This window comes from Phacochoerus africanus, chromosome 4 (genome assembly GCF_016906955.1).
Source record: "Phacochoerus africanus isolate WHEZ1 chromosome 4, ROS_Pafr_v1, whole genome shotgun sequence".
Classification (NCBI taxonomy): Eukaryota; Metazoa; Chordata; class Mammalia; order Artiodactyla; family Suidae; genus Phacochoerus; species Phacochoerus africanus.
Window position 1 is genome coordinate 134,971,184 of NC_062547.1, and position 22,750 is coordinate 134,993,933.

The window sequence follows — 22,750 nt, forward strand, 5'->3', positions numbered from 1 at the left end:
AAAATAAAGTATATGTAGACTCTGACAGCATGATGTCACTTTAATGGCATAGGCTACATTTACTTGCTAACTTTTTAATGAGACACTCAAACTGGGAGTGAAAAACCAAAAGACCGCTTCCCTCTTGAGGAGGTCCCTCTCTCATCAGGGATATAAGAGAGGAAATGACTAAAGCATACGAGGCTACACAAGATGTAAATGATAATTAAGAGAGCTTGCAGACTGGGTCCATAAGTCCCACGGACTACCAAATAATTCTGAACTGAAAAGGTGTCAACTGGAGGCTTAGAACATTCTTCTCCCCTTGGCACAAGGGTTGTTAATATTGACTCCATGGTGGAGGGGGGGGATCATTCTAGCATACTACATGGCTCTGTGGTAAGCAATATTTAAAGCCCTAATAATGTAAATTTTTTGATTGTCAAGTCTTAGAACCAACCAGTAGACAAAGCATGGAAGACTTAGTTATGGTTACAGAACAGAATGAAAATGCTGTCCAACTGACAACATAAAAATATAGCTGAAAATTACTGAGAAGTAAAGTCAGAGGAAGAGCAGTAGGACACCAATATCCCTAGTTCACTCGGGCAGAGGTCACTTGAGCAATACCATCGAAGGTTGATAGAACAAGAACAAGAGATTTAAGTATTTATTAAAAATTGCAACAGTAATAGATCTAAAAATAACTTCCTATACGTAATTTGAAAGGGGTAGTATAACTAAGGTAAACTCTCACTTTTCAATGGGGAAATCAACACAAATATCTAAAGGTGATAAAAATAAAGAGCAGGCAAGGTGGTCATGAATTGATGACTGTAGCTGGGGATGCGTACATGAGGGTTTGATTATATTCCTTTGCTTTTACACGTTTGGAAATTTCCATGATAAAAGTGATCAACCATCATTTTTTTTTTAAAAAAGGAAAAAAGTGAAAAAAAAAAAAAACAATAGTGAGTAAATCAAGAAATCTTTGGGGAGTTCCCGTCGTGGCTCAGCGGTTAATGAATCCGACTAGGAACCATGAGGTTGCGGGTTCAATCCCTGGCCTCACTCAGTGGGTTAAGGATCCAGCGTTGCCATGAGCTGTGGTGTAGGTCACAGACATGGCTCGGATCCTGTGTTGCTGTGGCTGTGGTGTATGCCGGTGGCTACAGCTCCAATTAGACACCTAGCCTGGGGACCTCCATGTGCCGTGGGAGTGGCCCTAGAAAAGGCAAAAAGACAAGAAAATAAAAAAATAATAATAATAAATAAAATAAAGGGAAAAGACAAGTGTCAAGTCATTGAAACGTACATTTTAAAGACAAGTTCTCTGCAAGAACATGGACCTAGTAACAGTGAATGAGCATTCTCTTTTCATCCTCGCTCAACCATGTGACAAAAATTAATACTAGTTCTAAAATTATACCAAAACATGCAACATCTTTTTAACCCTTTCAAAATAAGGGAACAAATCAAAAGCTTAAAGTCTCACCCTGACCACAGCCAGTTTCACCCTGCCCACATAAAATACCAGCATGCCAAGGGCAACAAGTACCTAAGAGAGTCATGGAGCCTTCTAAGGCCACTCTGAAAATTCTAATTTCCTTTCTTCTTTGATTGAGACTCATTTGCATTCAATGGCTAATGTGAGCTGTAGTCTGCCACAGGATATGAGTTGTGGGTTATAGTTTATGTATGAGGCCAGGATGGTAAAAGACAAGGCAGTCGGAAGGAAGATTCTGAATAGGCCACAGAAGGGAGTACGCAGGCTCCAAGCAGGTCTGTCATGGATGGAAATACCCAACAATAAGCCTGTGAGTTTACCGAGTGAGAGGATACGAATCAAGGACATACATGAGAATAAAGAGCAAGGAAACTTCAGGAGTATGTGAAAGTCGAGATGCTTATCACTAGGCACATTCACTTAGGAAACTCAGCTATAGGCCACACCTGCTTCATGGGACGGGCCTCCTGGCTGCACAGAATGTGTGACACTGACAGCAAAGGCAGATCCCCTGCCTCCCTGTTATCAGTGACCTCAACCTTTGACCTATGAATACATTCGATGTCTAACTGGACCTGGTAGGTAATAAATAGTCAAATATATGAGTGAAAGAAAAAAACCTCTTGCCCAAATATGTGGCTGAATGTCTTTTATTGATATATGCTTGGGCCAGTTAGAAATGATGGTCTCTGACAAAGAACACACCGGGGGTTCTCTTGTTGCTATTTGCCAGTGCCCTTGTCCTGTTTTTTTCCACCTTCCTCCAGGTGTCATCTTGGTCAGCTTCGCAGGGTATCCCAATCATCTGAGAACGGGCACTTCCAGGGCAGAGGGCAGGGCACAGCTTTCTCACAGAGCAAGGCCTGGCCTATCAGCACACAAGATCAGCATGGCAGTTCTACCACCTTCCACTGAGGGCAAGGCAAGCACTTTCTCTAGTTTCGGAGCTGATTTCCTGGCTCAAGTTATCAGCTCAACAGGAGCTTAGTTCCCAGGTGGAGTACTGTAACTTCCTGGTTAGCTGTCAGGCCTAGCATTTCCTGAACTGGTCTTGGCCCTGGGCACTCAGACGTTTTCTCCTCTTGGCGCTCCAGGGTTTTTCTTCTAATCCATCCTTCCTGCCAACTTCCTCCTAGCTCACCGTGCAGTCTCTATGCCATCTCTTCTTTTGATTCCAATCAGCTAGCGTTTAAAGTAAACACAAGCATGTTCAAATGTTTAGGGGGCGCTGACTGCACACCCGCGTACCTGCTACACAAAAGAAAAGCAAAGCTACGTATGTTCCTTAAGTCTCGGTACCAGCCATGCAGGCAAGAGAGCCAGCTGAGAAGAGGGTGAGGTTAGCTCCTCTGGTCCATGAGCATCCCAGCCTCCAGGGCACGTGTGTGTACATCATCTACTCTCCCAGCACCCTCGAATCTAATCCTTCACAATCTTTCTAGCAGTTGTTTCTCTAAAACACAATGTGAGTCACCCCCTTAAAATCCTTCTGTGGCTTCCCAAGGCTTACAGAAAACTCTTTGACGGTAAGATCCTGCCCCATCTCGTTCCTTTTCAGGCTCATCCAGCACCACCCCTTTGCCAGACCTCAAACAGATCACCCAACACACATCTATATTCATGTTATTCCTCTGCCTGGAATGTTCTTCTCCCACTTGTTAGATGGCTTTCACACCTCCAACAGCACTTCCCTGGCAAGACGACTTTCTGATCTTCGAGTTGGGTAGATACATACGAGGCACCGTGTCAGCGGCTAGGGAAAAATGCAGTGCCTGGTGGCTCACCCTCCACCTCCTTCACTACAGCCCTCAGTCTCCACTAATGTGGTCGTGAGCTTTGCAAGGACCTTCCACTCAGCACAGCGTAGGCCCACAGTAAACACAAGACATCCGGTGACTGAGTGGCATAATTCATGATGGTGTACAAATCAAGACCAACATAGTATTTTGGCAATAACTCTACTAGTTACAGGTTGGGTTGGGCAATATCCTCTTGCTAAGATTGGTATCAACTCTGAGAAATATTTTATTCAGTTGTAAAGTCCCAGTTAAATTCCTTTGTAAAACTGGAGAAATAAAGCCTTTGATTAGAAACTAAAATTTCCCCAGCCCTCTGAAAAGGGATGAGGGAGGGGAGCAGGTGTAGGAGAGTATCTGATCTGTCATATTCTTTAGTCAGAGCCATAAACGTGTTTGGGTAAGACAGAGTGATGTTCTGATAACGTTGATAAAAGTAACTTGAAGACTGGGTCACAGGAAGCCCAAGATAAATGCTGAGAGGAAGCAGGTCCTTTTTGAAGTAGCCTCTTCATAATCATTTTCCCACACATTTGTTCAATTTCCGAAGGAGGACTAAATACCTGATTTGCTTTGCAAATGAAATAGCTTAAGAATGCAACATTCAGATAATGTCATAACGTGTGTTCAGAAGACTCCTCCAGTTTAAGTTTAGGCAACAGCTTCAGATCTGTGTTCACTGCTGCTGTAGGCATAGACTAACTGTGGGGTCTATGTCTAACTGAGGGACGTGGGGGTTTTATTTTGTTGTTTTTTGTACTTGGTTTTAAAAGAGATTCTCAGGGGTGAGTATTCATAAGCAGGTGGGATGGGCAACACCCCCAGCAGCATGCTGACAACACAGGTATTACGGTTTCCTAGGGGCGCACCTTACTGGTGTTGCCTGGAGAGAGTTGAGTATCGTGGTGGCGGACGGGCAGCAGGTGGGAAGGTGGCGCTACCCATTATTATTACTATTATTTTTTTGTCTTTTTTGTCTTTTCTAGGGCTGCACCCATGGCATACAGAGGTTCCCAATCGGAGCTATAGCTGCCGACATACACCAGAGCCACAGCAACGCAGGATCCCTAACCCACTGAGCGAGGCCAGGGATCGAACCTGCAATCTCATGGTTCCTAGTTGGATTCATTAACCACTGAGCCACAACGGGAACTCCACTACTCATTATTTTGCTTGGCAGATGACAGGCCTCTATTTTCATGTTCTATGTGCGCGTGGAGGAGCTTTACACCAGCTAGCAGATGGAAAAGGAAGAGAGCAAGCCCTGAGATGGCCAGAGGTGTCTTCTCTCCTATGCAAAAAGCACACTAAAACCCTTTGAAACTTGTCGACAAATCAAAACTTCTCAAAGTCCAGTGACCTTCTTGAGGCTGCCTAGCATGGTACCTGGTAATCAAGAAATATTTGTCAAAAGAACACATGATTAGCAATAATCCAAGCAATGCTATTGTCTTGGAAATATTTTAAGCTCATTAAACATTTTTGAAAGAGATCATGATATCACTGCCATGAAGAAATGTCTCCTTTTACCTTTTAGTGAGATACATTTTCCATGCAGACTTCTTTAAGTTTCTGTTCTCAAACACCTAATGACAAGGATAACAAAACTTGGAAAAAGATATTCTTGGTGAAAATACATTGGATCGATGAGAAGAAGCGTTTTAAAAAACATCTCTCCCAGGTTTCTGCATCTTGATGATTTCTGTTTGAAGACCCACAACATTAAAGAGTTTCTGGGTGTGAAATTACATAGCCCTCTCTTCTTGAAATTGAGATGCTAAGCACAAAGAACTTGCCTATTACGATCAGGATGGACATAAACACAAAAATTGTTCAGTAAAGAAGCAGACCACTATTCCACGCATTAGGTAAAGATTTTTATTTCTTATTTAACCATGCTGTATGTGTACATACAATAACAATATATACAACTTGAACAAATAAAATTTATACATAAAATACAATGAAAGTGTGGCTTTTGAAATTAATGCAACAAACGCATCATACAATTTATAATTTTGGCCAGTATACAGTGTTGTAGTAATGCTACTGAAGTTATTAATGATTTAAATTAGACTACAATTAAGCTCAAAGGCACTAGAAAGATCTATGTTTTCTTCTAGCATTTTAAGATCAAAGAGTAAGTAAAAAGGAAAACAACTGTATACATTAAGAAACTGGGCAGACACTGGCATACTTAAATGTAAACTCTACCCATCTTTAATTCACAGCCCTGTAGGAAAGGGAGAGACCTTCCTCAAGATAAGAGCTAAGGGGGAAAATATTTTAAAGGACTAAAAAGAAAAAAACAAAAACCTAAAGCTATAACCATAATTTAAAAGCATGTTACAGTTGAAGTAGAACCGCCCCCCTCCTCTAAAGTAACCTTAAATTTCTTGCTGCAAAACAAGGTCCTTTTTCCCAGAAAGTAGATGACATAGCATGTCAAGTGGATTCTACTTTTGGAACAAAACAAATAGATGTAGACACCCCCGCAGTCTTGATGAATCTTAATACTTCACAAGAATCTAAACAAAAACGGGAACTATTATACCCTAATGTCCTAATTATTACTATATATAATTACAGGTTTATTAAAGAACATACCACATTCTAACAAGGTTTCTTTTAATAAATAAGCATTACTTTTTTAAATTAATGAGAAAAAATAGCCATTCAATAACCTATTTATATGTAACACTCATTTTAAATCTGCCTCATTTCAAATAATGAGTAAGTCTGTTCATTCATATCCTTTCATGAAATTAACAATGAAGTTACAAAATATTCTCTTTGTGAACAAAGACAAAAAGTGAATGTGAAGAAACCACAGAACTGCTATGACTGGAGCTAAATGAAGAGCTCTTAAGTCAGGCTCCCATGTTTTCACACAGATATTCAGACCTGGCTTGAATATCTATCTAATTTTGGTGTTACATAAGATGAATATTTAATGCCCATCTGCTATGATCAATTCTGATGTAAATGCCTTAAAAAAGCTAAAGCTGCCTGTTTTTAAATTTTCTCAATGTTTTAACTTTTTACAGATTTCTTTTTGTTACTGCAATGGCGTGGAAAAGAAAAAAAATCTAACAAGATTGGCTTACATTTTCTACAATTTTTTAAAGCTTAATGCAAAGCTTTATTCCACTTCTATTAACTGGATGGTTAAGTAGCAGTCATATTTTTTCTACTGGGACAATTAAGATTTCTCTAGAATAATCACTAACAGAGTTAAACGTGTATCTACAACTGCCAAGGTACTCTGCTCACACAAAGCTTTTTTACAAGACACAAATTCACCTCAAGGCTTCACAGTACCTAAACAATGCCCCACAGAGTCAAGTTGTAAATGTCTAACTATCCTACACATTACAAAGGAAATGTTGCCAGTTAAATGCAATTTTATTTCCTAGAAAATATCCACCATACATAGGACATCTGAGTACGCCACCTTTGGAATGTACTTTGAACTTATGGACACATTTTTACCATCATTTCACAAGCAGGCCTCCTTCACTCATCCCTGCTCTATACAGCTTTGTAATTATAAACCAGTATTTAACCAAACTTACTAAAATAATGTTAACTTAATAAATACTCATTTATGAGGTCTCAAAACTTGTAGCCAATGTGTTTCAGGGCTGATTACATAATTTAAAAACTCACAAAAGACACATATATATATATGCACATAGTGGTTTTGGAGTAGCATAATGTTAAAAAAAAATAAAAATGTTGTAAGCAGCCAACAAAATAATAAACAATTCTATCTACTACAACTTATTTCACTATAAAATAAAAATAATTTTTATTTTAGAGTTATGGTCTAACTGGATTTAACAATGGAAGAAATTCGGGGAAGAGTATTTTCTTTATAAAATATGAAGAAAAACAAAACTAAGTGTTTTAATGGCAAAGAATTAAAGACATTTTTCTTCCTTTGGCTGCATTTGCTGGAAAATGAAGACCTTTCTCAATTGGGAGAAAAAAAGCAGTCTCCATCAAAATTTATAATGCAGACACAAGAAAACATCCGTTAGTCACACTTCAAAGTGAATTTTTAAAAATATACACATATAGGCAAATATTAGTGGTCAGTATTTAGCTTCTTAATATTCTGCAACTGTGGCTCCTTTATATTTAGGTACAAATTCAATGTTTCAAGAATCATGAAACCAAGAACAAACAAACAATTTAACTTGAGGTCCAAGTGGCAAAAAAGATCAAGAGAGGTCCAGATGAAAAGCATTTTCAACTTTTGCTTTTTAAATATGTATACTTCTAAAGATGGACTATCAAATTATAAAATTTTCCATGTATCAATAAGTTCACTCATCTCATACTTTAAATTCAATGAATGTTAAGTATAAAAATTAGAATATATTTTAAAAGGTCAGGGGGGTGTTAGGATTGAATCATTTCTTAGATTCACAGCCCATACATTCATATATAACAGCAAAACATATACAGGACAATTATACCTGCACTTTTCTGTGTGCACAACAGGACTTGCATTTTGTTTTGTTTTGTTTTGAATATCTGGCTATCTAAATATACAGTAGTTAAGTAAATCACTAGCAGATTTTTGTATACATTTAAATTGCAATGCTCTACAGAATGAGCTGCTCCCTCAACTTCCCTGCACAGTACAAACTGAAAAGTACTATGACAATTTGAACAATTACTAGTTGTACATTTTTAGTGTTATACTAACTTAATATATATAGACTAAAAGTTATCAGGCAAATTATTAGTTCCAGTCTTACTCCATGATCTACAGCTTCCATTATTTGAAATGACACAAAAGTCTTCAGTGTTTTTATTAATGATTTTGTCCAGGCATGAGAGTATCACTAATTTTTATTGTGACTTTTAAGTCTGTAACATTTACTGAAGTAAAGAGTCAATTACAGTTTCGGGCTTTGTAGAACGCTTTCTGTTTGGAGAAGAGAGAAAGAAAACGTGAATGCTCGCTCTCCTAAGAGACTGAACTGCCAACACTTTACGTAGTAGATGATAATTCGAAGCCACACAATCTAGAAATAGGCCAAGGTCTGACATGCTTGACCATGTTAAAAGATCAAGGTCACCTACAGTGAGTGCAAGAGCATGGCACGCCATTCTACCACCCAGAGTGATGAGGAGATGTGTGAATAATAAACTGGACTAGACAATCGGGGTGGGCCAAGCGGTCTCCACGCTTCCCAGATCTGAATCTTCAGATTACCTCTTCTGGAGTATGCTATAGACTTATTCAGTGAAAATCAAAGACAAACATCATCTGAAGCAACACCCCCCCACATGACTGCGTAGGAACCGATGGAAAGGGTCCATTAATGTATCATGTTAATTCCAAGTTTCTTTATTTAGCACACTGAACTATCTATTTCTGATGAGGAATGTCACATTGAACAATCCCAAGTATTGTAATGTAGGATTAATAAGCCTACTTGTTGTGGCTATGTGTCCATCTTTATGGCCATCTACTGTTTTCATAATACTGCAGGCTAATTCCGGTATAAGAGATGCTGGGTTTGGCTCATCTAATGATACCTCACATTTTTTTTTTCAGATGAAACCAAAAGAGTATACATTTTTAAAGGAGCATGCTGAAAACTATATCCAAATACTTTATCAAATTATTTGCTTGTTTTAGGTCCACATAGTTCTTCTTCAAGGGACTAAAAACAGAAAACTCATGTAAATAATCCTGATTTCTGGCTTTCTCCTTTGAAACAAGAAGATCCAGAAACAATGAGGCACTCTTCCGCAAAAGAACAAGAAACAGAGTAGTTAGACAGACCACTCACTTGAGACGGACCAGACCGCACTCCATTTTGCCCAGTCCACACCACTGCCTGCTTTCCGCCTACACTGAGACCAACCGTCTTATCATTGCACATCACACTCGCATTGCTACTTTTCTTACTGAGTGCAGAGTTAAGGGGAAAGTATCTCCATTAAAACTGGAAAAGTCAAAGATCCAAAGGGATTTGTGTATCTTTTAATTGATTTGCGTCATTCATTAGTATGACATACCTGGCTTCTGTGGGCATATAAAAACCTTTTAACCTCAGGCACCTAAATGCTGAAGAGTGCAGAAATTTGCACACTTTTACTATGCTACTAATTCCTCCTCCCCAAATTTATAAATGTTATTTAGGTTACATTTATGAGATTATGTAACACAAAATACTGCAATTTAAACTTCATCCTACATGTAACTCAAAAGTCTATATACTCAAAGAAGGAAAAAATAAGCTTTTATTTCCTGCCCCTTCAGGAACCCCAAAGTCTTACAGTCAGTTTAAATAAGCTGAACAGAACTTGACATGCTTGATGAAAAAAGAGAAGAAACAAGCGCCAGCCCAGGGCTCTCATATCCCGAATTCCTGGGGCTCTATGACAATACACACAGACACTCAAAACCAGCCCCCAAAGGAGAAGAAGAGATGGTCAGAGAAGTTTTCTTCAGTTGGTGCCTGAGATAATCAAGGTTCATGGGGCAACATCCATGACAGAAACAATGAGTCGGCTACATACAATACCCTGGGAGTCCAGCCAGGCAAATTAATTAGCATCTCAGTAGAATAGTTAGTGTAAGGAGTAAGGAATTAAGAGAGTAATGATTCATTACACATTTGGAAAGGACAAAGTAAATTAAAAATAAATCCTACTACTCAGGAGGGCTAAAGAAGTTGGAAGACCTTAATTCTTTAGCTAGATTTCATTTACCCAAATTGTAACTACACACAGACTTTAACATCAAATATATTAGCCAAAATACTCACCGCGTTAACTAGATTTCCTTTAAATGTATCTAACTGGAAAATCTCATTTTTTTTTATTTCTTGGGACTCCAGGACAGTTCTTACCTTCTCCCTGTCTTTGGTCTTGCTTTCCCCTTTGAAGTCCGTGGCCTCTCTAATTTCATCAAGGACTGGCGCAGGCTCTCTTCAGTGTAGGCAAGATAAACGTGGGAAAGATCCACCTCAAAAGGCTATGAAAAGGAAGCAAACACAAGACACTCTCACAGAAAGGATTTAAACCAGATTTGGGGGAAGATTTAAAATACTGAATTAACTCCTAGAAAAAAATCAAAGACGAAACCAAATAAATATCTAAAGATCTCTTTTCCTAATGCCATTTATCTCAAATGTATTCACCAAGTGTATAAGCCCCTGACATACTATAAATTCCTTTTAGTAAAGAAAAAGTGTTGGTGTTTTCCCCAAAGCTGCTACTTCCTCTTGGTGACCTACGACTAGGACCAGCTTTGAAAAGGACAGGACACATTTTAGTCTAACCATATCCCAAAGGCCCAGAGAGGTGGTGAAAAGAATCTTCAAAGAGGACTCTAGGCCACTATGGCAACAGAAATGATAAGCCGGGCATCATGACTGAAGGTGAGCAGAACTGTCCTAATAATCTCTGTCATAGAGTCTCTTAAAAAGATTAGCCTATTTTTTAAAAATTTATTTATTTTATGTCTTTTTAGGGCCACACCCGCGGCATATGGAAGTTCCCAGGCTAGGGGTCAAATCGGAGCTGGAGCTGCTGGCCTAGGCCACAGTCACAGCCACGCCAGATCTGAGCCGTGTCTGCAACCTACACCACAGCTCACGGCAATGGCACATCCTTAACCCAATGAGTGAGGCCAGGGATGGAACCTGAGTCCTCGTGGATGCTTGTCAGATTCGTTTCCACGTAGCCACAATGGGAACTCCCAGATAGCCTATTTTTTAACAGAGTTGACTAACAGATATTATGATAATAATACAATTCAGTAACCCACATTCCTATAAAGAATCAACTGTAGTTTTTGCTGTTTTCATTTTTTTAAAAAAAGCATTCTTACATCTTTCTCCTTTTTATCAGGAACTGGAGTCTGCTTTCTCATGTTATTTCCTGTGTAGGCAACACATTTCTCAAAAAAAGGAAAAAAGGGGAAGAGGAGAATTACCTTAATTAGCAATTTTTACTATGAATAAGACAAATGACTATAAGACAGTACATTCATAAAACATGATTTGACTGCTGGAACAGAAAGAGGCCCAGAGGTTATTCAATGCTATACACCAACCTATACCAGTTCTACTGAGTGTTGTATTTATTACAAAGAATCTAGTTACTTAGAAAAACATCTTATCTTCTCATTTGATTCATCCTCTGGACCACCCTTCTCTCCATGACAGCCAGCACAATTCCAGGCTACAGGAAGTATTCTGTAAGTAGTTTATGAAAGGATGACGGTAACACTCACTAGCTGCCATTCTCCAATGTCTTCATTCCAGTGCACATAGTTTTCAATCATTTCCTTTTAAAAGAGGAAGATGATATACTTTTAATATTTAATAATATTTAAAATACATAAAAATACTCATGCAACTAAAATCATATATTAAGTGATAAGTTAAATCTCAAAACATATACTGCATGATACCCTTTTTATAAATTTTATTTATTTATTTTTGCTTTTTAGGGCACACCCATGGATGTGGAGGTTCCTAGGCTAGGGGCTGAGTAGGAGCTACAGCTGCTGGCCTACACCACAGCCGCGCCAGATCTGAGCCGTGTCTGCAAGCTATACCACAGCTCACGGCAACGCCAGATCCTTAACCTACTGAGTAAGGCCAGGGATTGAACCCGAAACCTCATGGTTCCTAGTCAGATTCATTTCCCCTGCGCCACAAGGGGAACTCCAATATGTATTTTAAAATATACACTTGCGAGGAATATATGTAGATGCAATTAAGCTAATTTTTATTTAAAAAATAAAAAGCAAGGATGGTGGTTTGAGTTGGAAGAGGCAAAAGGATGGAACAGGGAAGAGGGAAACCATTTGGTTAGAAGTGGGTCACTGTCATGGTCCTAGTTTTTGTTTTGGGTGACAAGTTCACTACAAAATAACTAACTATATAAAAACAGGCCATCCAAGGACCATCAAGGACTGCGAGCCAAATATTAATTCTGTGCAACTGAGGTCCAAAGGAGACAAATACCAAGGCTTATATTCAGACAAATTTCTTAAAGCTGTATACAGATTCAAAATAAATTAAAAAAAAAATCACTGTTGAAGTTTGCTAAAATGTACTGGAAAGAGAGAAATTTGGGTTAAAGAAAAACAAACACATTTTTTAAATGATACTAGTATTTAGAGTTAGCATCTACCTAGGGAAGGATGGTAGAGATGACTGCACAACACTGTGAATGTACTTAATGTCAATGAACTGTACACTTAAAATTTAAAATGATAAATTCTATGGTATGTGTATTTTACCACACACACCCACAGACACAGAATTAGCATTCATAAACAGGGAGAAAAAGGTAGCACAGGAATTCTAGTCATTCTATGTATAGGATAAAGAATGTTATAATTCACGCACACCTTTACCTGACTTACATGAGTCTGACTTCCTCCAAAGGGATGAGAAATTTTTATTCAGATACTTAGATACTCAAACAGAGATTTATATATGAAGAAAAGTTAACAGCTAAAGTGACGGCATTCGTTCAAGAAAATTTTATCATCAACAACTGAAATGTAAATATTTACCACTGACTAAATTAGAAATTACATTTTTTATTCCTTAACCCCAGCCAAGTGATTTAGCATCTAGGTCAGAGAACTTCTCTCTTACCTGATAATCCTGAGGTATAAAGTTATCAATAATAAGCATCTGAAGTCGAAGCTCCCGGCTAAGTTGTCGAATGTTCTCCAGGAGGCCTTCAATTTCCCTCTGATGTTCTTGTTGGAGATCAGCCATCTACCAGAAAATCAATGAAAATATTAAAGATAGACAAGATTTTTTTTTGTCTTTTGTCTTTTCTTTTGTTGTTGTTGTTGTTGCTATTTCTTGGGCCGCTCCCACAGCATATGGAGGTTCCCAGGCTAGGGGTTGAATCGGAGCTGTAGCCACCGGCCTACGCCAGAGCCACAGCAACGCGGGATCCGAGATCCGAGCCGCGTCTGCAACCTACACCACAGCTCACAGCAACGCCGGATCGTCAACCCACTGAGCAAGGGCAGGGACCGAACCCGCAACCTCATGGTTCCTAGTCGGATTCGTTAACCACTGCGCCACGACGGGAACTCCCAAGATAGACAAGATTTTAAGTAACAAAACAATTCTATCTGACATAGGACACTGGTTTAAGACCTTATAAAAGCTTACCCAGTTCTTTCACAAAAACACTTGACAGAATAACACTATTATTGTCTATTCCACATTATTAACTTAAGTTTGGAAATAAATCATCTAGCTCAAGAGCTGAAATTATAGACTACAATACAGGTGCAAAATTTATTTCTTTAAAATTGTAAGCATATGGAGTTCCTATTGTGGCTCAGCAGGTTAAGAATCCAATTAGTATCCATGAGGATGTAGGTTCAATCCCTGGCTTTGATCAGTGGGTTAAAGGATCCAGAGTTTCCACAAGCTGCAGTGTGGGTCACAGACACAGCTCAGATCCTGCGTTGCTATGGTTGTGGTGCAGGCTGGTGGCCACAGCTCTTATTGGACCCCTAGCCTGGAAACTTCCAGATGGTGCAGGTGCAGCCCTAAAATGTATGCTTGCCCAAAGTGTAAGCATACATTTTGATACCTTCAGAAATATATATATATATATTTTTTTTTTTTTTTTGGGCCATGTCCACAGCATGCAGAAGTTCCTGGGCTAGATATCAAACCTGCACCACAGCAGCAGCTCAAGCCACAGCAATGACAATGCCAGATCCTTAACGTGAGCCACCAGGGAACTTCTCCTTTAGGATTCTTAATCATATTTAATCAAAGAAATTCTCCTCTAAAAAATTCAGAACTACAAGAGTAGGTAATTTCTAAAAGACCAACCTCTGACTTTGCAGCCATCAGCATAGTCCAAACTTTCTTTAACTTCTTGGTCTTTCCTTGAGCTTCTTCTTGTAAACTGGTATACTTCTCTTCAATATCCAAGCGTTCTTGCTATGACAACAAGTGATAAATTTCAGAATAATTTTCATCATTAAATCACAAATTTAATTACTTAACAAATGACATAAATGTATAGATATGCTTTAAAAATTTTACTAAGATTACAGATATTCAGCTTTTCACTAGAAAAGCTGAATACCTTAGGTGAAGAATCAACCAAAACCAAAAATTCACATTACCTCTTTTTCCTCAAGTTCTCTGCGAAGTTGCTCTGCTCTTTTCCTCCTTTCTTCCAGTTCCATGTTGGACTCTTCAAGAAGTTTCTCTTGTTCCTCAGCTTTCGCCAACAAATCAACGCCACCAACAATTACCTTCTTCTCCAATGCAGATAATTTCTCTAGCAAAGACTGATGTTCTTGTCTGTTAATTAAAACAAGAATACTCTATACCCATCCATTATCTACCATTCTACTAAATTTCCCAAAATTTAGTAAGAATTTGGATGTAAAATTTCAAAATAGGAATATAATTATGTAACATCTCTATCAAATTACACAACTGTGTAATACTGCTTTTAATTACTATCCAATTTTCTTGCTTATGCATCCTATAAAAAAACCAAGAAATTAAAATCATGAATTCATCTCAACTCAGTAATACTCACTGGGCCTTAAGGAGATCTTTTTCTCGTTTCTCTAACTCAGCTCTAGCCTTGTTTCTTTCTTCTTCTTCCATATCAAGCTTTGTTTCAAGTGCTTTTCTCTCCTCATCAATTTTTGCTTGCATTTCAACCATCTTATCTGGGGAAACTTTCTTTTTACCTATTTGAGTCATTTAATTGCAACAATCACTTCAGAGTCAATGTTTCAGACATAAGTTATCTCCAATATAAAAGATACATTCCTCAAGGACACAAAATCAAATGTTAACTTTTTAAGGAAAACAGCTAATAAATTTTATTTCTATTTATTATGTTCCCTAGAAGATCTTTGTAACTACTTGCTAAATTCAAACTCTTGTCCAATTATGCAATGATAACTAACAAAACTAAGTGAAAGAGAAGCAAAACAGATGAGCAGGGACAAGAAAAAAGAAAGACCAACAGAAAAACAAAATAAATTATACAAGCAAAGATCTCCATGTACCCAAATAACGTATCATCGAAAAAACAATATGACTATTAAATTACCTTTTTCTGATAACCAGGTTCGAAATCAAGCAGCTTCTCAAAACATCTCCCCACAAAATTCATTAAAATAAACAAATAAAAATCACTTATAGGTATAAAATGTATAGATAAAAATATCAGGCAGAATTTGTGTGTGTGTGTGTGTGTGTCTTTTTAGGGTTGCACCTGCAGCATAACAAAGTTCCCAGGCTAGGGGCTGAATTGGAGCTGTAGCTGCTAGCCTACACCACAGCCACAGCAACGCCAGATCTGAGGTGTGTCTGTAACCTATACCACAACTCATGGCAATGCCAGACCCTTAACCACTGAGCAAGGTCAGGGATCAAACTCGCATCCTCACGGACACTAGTCGGGTTTGTTACTACTACATCACCACGGGAACTCCTATCAGGCAGAATTTATAGCAAGTAATTTTTTAATATAAATCTTCAGAGTTTTTCTAAAATTTTGTTTGATAAAATTACTTGAAAGTATTTTATTTCATAGAATCCTTTTTTTCTTTTCTTTTTAAGGCTGCACCCATGACATATGGAAGTTCCCAGGCTAGGGGTCCGATCAGAGCTACTGGTGCCAGCCTATACCACAGCCACAGTAATGCCAGATCTGAGCCACACCACAGCTCATGGCAATGCCAGATCCTTAACCCACTGAGTGAAGCCAGGGATGAATCTGTGTCTTCATGGATTCTAGTTGGATTCGTTTCCGCTGTGCCACAAAGGGAACTCCTCACAGTATACTTTCAAAGCAAGTAACTCTATACTAATTAGATAAATTATAATTACATAATAATTAACCAGGCATTTTACAGTGTTGAGCTGTCATGACATATATCTTTTTTTCTTTATAGAAGACATTTTATTTATTTATTTATTTTTATTTACTTTTTTTGTCTTTTTTTTTTGCTATTTCTTTGGGCCGCTCCCTCGGCATATGGAGGTTCCCAGGCTAGGGGTCCAATCGGAGCTGTAGCCACTGGCCTACGCCAGAGCCACAGCAACACGGGATCCGAGCCACGTCTGCAACCTACACCACAGCTCACGGCAACGCCGGATCGTTAACCCACTGAGCAACGGCAGGGACCGAACCCGCAACCTCATGGTTCCTAGTCGGATTTGTTAACCACTGCGCCACGACGGGAACTCCGACATATATCTTAAATGAACAATTAAAACAGCTTGTTGCTATGTCAAATTCAGGATCCTAAATCTCCCTAAGTCAGATTACACATTCCAAGTGTCAAACATAAGTAGAAGCACTACCAAATAATAAAGCCAGAAATACAGCTTCCAAAGGATTATTTTGATAATGTCTAGGATTATATAGATATATATGAGTTGTTCAATGAAAATTTATTGTATGAATTTCAAAATCATTAAAATGAAATAAAACATCAAAAAAAGAAAAACTAACTTATTAAACTGATCATGAAACTGAATCAAAGATAATTCAATTCTAGTAATACAATTTCTTTGAAACATACTTTCCTTCAGAAAAACAATCAAACTTTTCACAGAATTGGTCTGAGGCCCTCCTGAAAGCTGTCATTCTTAACTTCCTTCCCAAAGGACCACAGAAGAGTGTAAAACAGACAAGTTTATAAGTTGTTAATGTCTCCACTCAAAAGCTAACCTCTCCTACTAACAAGGAAAGAGAACTGAAAAATAAAGACAATGGAGATAGAGATCTGCACATGTTCTTTTGGGAACCAGTAGACAATGAATCATTCATAGGCTTTAATTCGCTAGGTTAAAATTACATAAAAACCCTAAGGGCTTAAAATACATTACCCTTCAGTTTCACAGAAATCTCAGTCCAAAAAAAAAAAAAAGGAAAGAAATCTCAGTCCAAAATAAACTAAAGCCACAAAAAAAAAAAAGTTAAATAAAAGAGTAAACAAAAGCAATGATCCAAATTCATGCTTTGGTGTGGTGTGATTCACTGCAACCCAAAGTCAGGCTGTAGACCTGACTCTGTTGACTTCTTCGGCACAGTCACCTGTACTGAACATTCTAAATTACAATGTTAAAAACTCGTCTTAAAAAGCAATCTAACTCCTGTTTCCAAAGCATTTCTGGCAAGAATTTCCCATAAGTAATATTACTTCTTAGAAATTTGAGGGAGGAGAGTGTAAGTTCAGGTACCAAGTAAGTGTAAACATGAAAAATAACTTCCTTTCCACCTGAGAATTGCAAGTATTTAAAGAAAAAATGGCAAATATATCAAGATAAAAAGAATGTATTGTGAAAACTGTATGTGTATAGAGGAAATGATCTGATCAAAAGAGGGTACATTAATTTTTTAGGCTCATAGGGCTACAACTGTTTTCTTAAGTCAAAAACGTATAGTTTCCAAACTCATTAAAAAACAGTAAAATAAAATTTATATGTAAGAATACAAACCACATGCCTATTGATGGATTACTACTATACCTGAATTGCATAAGTTACCCACACCATTCGGGTAATATTTTCAAACTGATGTTTTAGCAGTAAACATCTTATTGCACTCTTACAGTATTTTCATAAAGATGACCATGAAATATAGCTAGGTTCAGTTTCAAAAGTCTAATAGTTAAGCAACGTATTATTTTAGCCAGAATCAGTGTGGTAAATCATTATATTTCTCTGCAAATAATTTTAAGCTAAATGGTAATGCGTACCAACTCTCCTAACCAAGCACTTAAAAACATGACATCAATAAAAGTCACTTTTACACTTTTTTTTATAAGATCTTTAAAAAAATTAATAAGCCAAACCAACAAATAATTCTTCTTCTAAAACAGCAAGAATTCAACACAAAATTTCAGGTAAAAACAAAAAATCTAAAAAGAATGTTAATATCATAGAGTATTCAACTGAGCCAAATAGCAGTGGTAATATTTTAAATTTCCCTCTGCCACATACTCTAACCAAAACTGTGAAGGTAAACTTTTCTGGCAAGGCAAAGTTAAAGGGAGGAATTTATTTCACTTTCATTACATGAGCATCTATGGGCATACATGCCAGGTATCTGATTCCTCACTTTTTAAAAAAAGGGAAAAAAATGAAATTATTTACAGCTGTATTTCTAAAATTTGGCTTAATGGGTCTTTAAGAATTTAGAAAAATGATTATGCCATCTGATTCTGGTGATAATATCTATTTTTGTTGTCTATTTAGTTAATTAGGCTTAGAATATCCCATATGCTTGTCACTGTCAATCTAATACTTCTGAAATGTCCCCATAAGAAGACTACTTAGAAAGAAAAATGTTCCTAAGACCTTCCTTAATAAAAACTGAAATAATGTAAAAAAAAGAATTTAGTAAAAAAGGAAGTTTTTTTTAAAAAAAGCTGAAGTTTAAAGATATTTTAAAATACAAAACACACTTACCTTATAAAAAACTATATTTAAAAAATGTAATGTATTTAAATAACAAAGTTCTTTATAGTTTAAATAACTGTACCATATGCAGTGCAAAGCAATCACACCAACCTGCTTGATCTTTCAATAAGAAGCAGTAAGCAAATCGGAGACAGGAAGCATGTGCACAAAGATGAGGAGGAAAAAAAAGAAAAACATTATTTATTTTATAAAATAAAGAAAAATGTAATAGCATTGATTTATAAGTATAGGAATCACTATAAAAACTGAAATAGAGAGGTTTATGTAAAAAAAAAAGTATACTCAACATAATCAGAGATATAATTTAACCAAGGGTAATAAGAAGATTAATTTAGCCTAAGATTACAATTCAAATCAATCCAAGAGTTCACACTGACTCCTAAACTCCTGCAAACATAACAGTTTTGCAACAAATGATGGACATGGAATTGGGAAGTAATCTAAAAGGGCAAAGCAGGAAATTGAGCCAATTTTAAAAAATTAGTAAGTTAAAAGTAGCAAAATTCATATTGTCTATTTTCAAAATTTCCCAATTCAATGACCCTAGCATGAGGATACATCACAGGTGTGCCTCCCTTTAAGAAAATCCAACACAAATAATTCAACCGACTAAACAGATAAATTATAGTAATTTGTAGTAATTTTGTGATTAACGAAAGCATTTAACGAAGAATTTTTAAAGAGAATTCTCCCAATGCATTTGATATCCCAACTTGATTTATAAGCAATTTTTTCAGAAAAAAATTTATTGCATAAAGTGAAGTACACCTGTATAACAAACTTGCATTCAATCTATTAGTAGACTATTAAGGGTAGTTATAATAATGATTCCACAGAAGTAAATGATCAATTGATGATTCAAGCAAAGAATACCTTAAAAAAAAAAAAAAAGAGCCACTCTTTCTTTCTTTTAAAGGAAAGGTACATACAAGTTACACACAGCAACCACATGCTGGGACAGCCATCTCTCCACTTCATCTACACTTTCATATTGCAACAAAAGAACTTAATATTATGTGCTAAGTACAGAAAGAGTAACTAGCACTGCTTGAATTGAACAAAGCACAACTCATTTCATCACATACTTTTATGTAACTATTTTTTAAGGATTAAGGTGAATTTTAAAACAAAATTAAATTACAATGCCTCCCACTCAGTTATTTTTGCATATTTTACAGTTTATAATACAAAATGAGACTTCTATATGGTTTCTAAATCGGAGTACTTCTAAATACAATTTCATGTATTTTATAAGTCATCCTATGACACTGTCTTGGTAAAATGTAAGAATTGAAAATAGAGAAAATAATTTCTAATATTCTTGGAATTCTTTCTCTAGAAAGCTAAAAGCATGAGAATAACCAAATATTGTTGTTTTTAGTTTTGGAAAGTTAAGTATATAGATAATGCTTTAAAAGGCAGTAAGCTGCAACTAGTACAATAAAGCATCAATTCTATTCTGGAAATAAAATAATACTTTACAACTTTATTAAATTATGGTTTAAGAAAAAGTTTTTAGGTTTGAAATAAGTAGACGCTTCATAAACAATTTCTTGTGGATCTGAATTTCCTAAACATATCTTAGAAAGTTTCTTAAAATCAATCAGGTAATTTAGAAATAGGGATAAATGGCCATTTGAAATAAAATACCATTCAACTTATCTTTACTTGCTTCAAACTTTACATTTTTCTTTATTTGGGAGCTTTCAATCTTAAGCTACCCTTATGAATAGGACACCAAAGCAGAAAAATCTTCACAAATTTAAGACATGTTATAATGGGCACTGGTGTATTTCCAAATATAATCTGTACCTTAAGAAATTCAGGATTTATTACATGTCCTTTACAGTGACTAAGATGTACCATGAAACATAAAAAAGAATCATAAGAATTACTCTTTAAACAGCTTACTAGCTCTCTTTACATTATCTCAACTGCAAAAGCATGAACCTCTCTTCCATTGTCTCAAACATAAGCTTAAGCATATGTTTTAACAATTATGGTTGACTGGAAGCAATGAAGAGGGAGGAAAAATCATCACATGCTTGTTTTACGGAGAAGCCCAACATGTATTCTTTAATTAATGACAGGGTGCAGCGCAGCATTTCTCAAATGAAGCCCATGGGTTATGAAAAAGCCAAAGCTCTGTTAGAGAATTTAAGAGCTACCACTCACTAGGCAAGAACTTATCCAGAGGTTTCTCTATGACAGAACATGTTGAGTCTGAACTACTGCTGCTGCTACTGCCTGGAAGACAAAGAAATGAGCCCAAAGGGAACCAAAGAAAGAGGAGACAAGAAAATGAACACACACACAGAGAAAAATTCAATTCCAGAGAAAGAATTTTAAAGGACACAATCAAGCGTTGTATTAAACAACCAAAACTTACTTTCCCTTAAAACCAGTCTTAGTAGTCTATCCAGTATTTTCTCTCTCTCTCCCTTTTCTTTTTTTAGGGCCGCACCCGCAGCTTATGGAGGTTCCCAGGCTAGGGGGTGAATCTGAGCTACAGCTGCAGGCCTACACCACAGCCACAGCCACAGCAGATCCATGCCGCATCTGCGACCTACACCACAGCTCACGGCAACACCAGATCCCCAACCCACTGAGCAAGGCCAGGGATCAAACCTCCCACCTCATGGTTCCTAGTCAGATTTGTTTCCACTGAGCCATGACATGAACTCCGAAATCCAGTATTTTCTAATTACAACGCCATTCAGGGGAATTAGGAACTGTATACCTTCAAGTATCCACTGTGGATAAACTCTACTATTCAGTTAAAATGTAGTAATGCAGAGGGTTGAAATGACAAGAATAAAAAATAAGCTATCTGGTGACATTTTATGTCTATTTTACACTATTTAGTTGATAAGTTAAAGGAAGTGAGTTTTAAATATTAAAGTCATGCACATTAAAATTGCAGGAATGATAAATTACCCTTTAATACAGAGGGCTTGGTTTGTCTTCAGTTTCACTCTTTCCCCTCCAAAACATCAAACTATCAGATGTGATTATGGGTGTTTAAGATTTCACAGCAAAATTCTGAAAGGCTCACTGAAAACTTTAAGATTTCTAAGACTAGAAGGGAGATATTTTACTACTAAATGTTTGAACATATTAAGTAGTGGCATTTTAATTTTTTACTGTATTATTTATTTATTTATTTGAATACACATGTGGCATGCAGAAGTTCCCAGACCAGGGATCAAATCTGTGCCACACTTGCGACCTGCACCGCAGCTAAGGCAATGCCAGATCCTTAACCCACTGCACCACAGGGAAACTTCGTAAAATTTTATTTTTAACAAATCTATTATCTGCTTTAGCTGTAAATAGTTTACTCTGTTTAAAAAAACAACAACAACAAAAAAAAACAGGTCTGTAAACAAAACCATTTCTCAAAATCAGGGGTCAGCAAACATTTTCAGAAAAGGGACAAATGGTAAGTACTTCAGGCTTTCTAGGCCAAATACACTCATGTGAGGACCACCATAGACTAATATGTAAACAAATGAGCATGGTTGTTTGTTTAACTTTTATTTACAAAAAAAAGGTGATGGGCTGGATTTGGCCAGCAGACTATTTGCCAACTTTAAATCGTATTTTTCCTCTCTTTTGAGGTTACAGACTCTTTATGGCTTTTAAATTTGGGACTCCTGATCAAGCAGTGATATGTGTATTTTCAGCAAGAACATTTTAATAAGACAAGGAAAATATGCACCAGCTTGTCAACAATGATCCACATTAATGGAAGAGAGTTCTGAAACAAATTAAATATTTAGGGTAAAAAGGTTTGAAATGTAGGCCATTATAATATGTCACCAATACTTTTATCACAATTAATAAAGTCTTAATTCATACTTAACAAGTGTCCTATAACAGGTGAGTATGAGACTGCATTTTATAGAGAATATATTTTACAGTCTATTAAAAATAGAATCCGCCTACAAATTTATTACTTAATAATATTAGTCTTA

General features: G+C 36.8%; 1 protein-coding gene across 1 annotated transcript in view; it reads right to left on the bottom strand.

The window, feature by feature from the left end:
- Positions 1–5,137: 5,137 nt before the first annotated feature.
- The window catches only part of KIF3A (kinesin family member 3A), a 70,326-nt gene continuing 52,713 nt past the window's right edge, over positions 5,138–22,750 (bottom strand). Inside the window, 9 exon segments of the mRNA XM_047778601.1 lie at positions 5,138–8,221; positions 10,161–10,285; positions 11,144–11,212; positions 11,549–11,602; positions 12,930–13,055; positions 14,142–14,252; positions 14,441–14,621; positions 14,866–15,022; positions 18,864–18,872. Of these exon segments, the coding sequence (XP_047634557.1) occupies positions 8,173–8,221; positions 10,161–10,285; positions 11,144–11,212; positions 11,549–11,602; positions 12,930–13,055; positions 14,142–14,252; positions 14,441–14,621; positions 14,866–15,022; positions 18,864–18,872 (881 nt within the window). The 3' untranslated portion in view covers positions 5,138–8,172.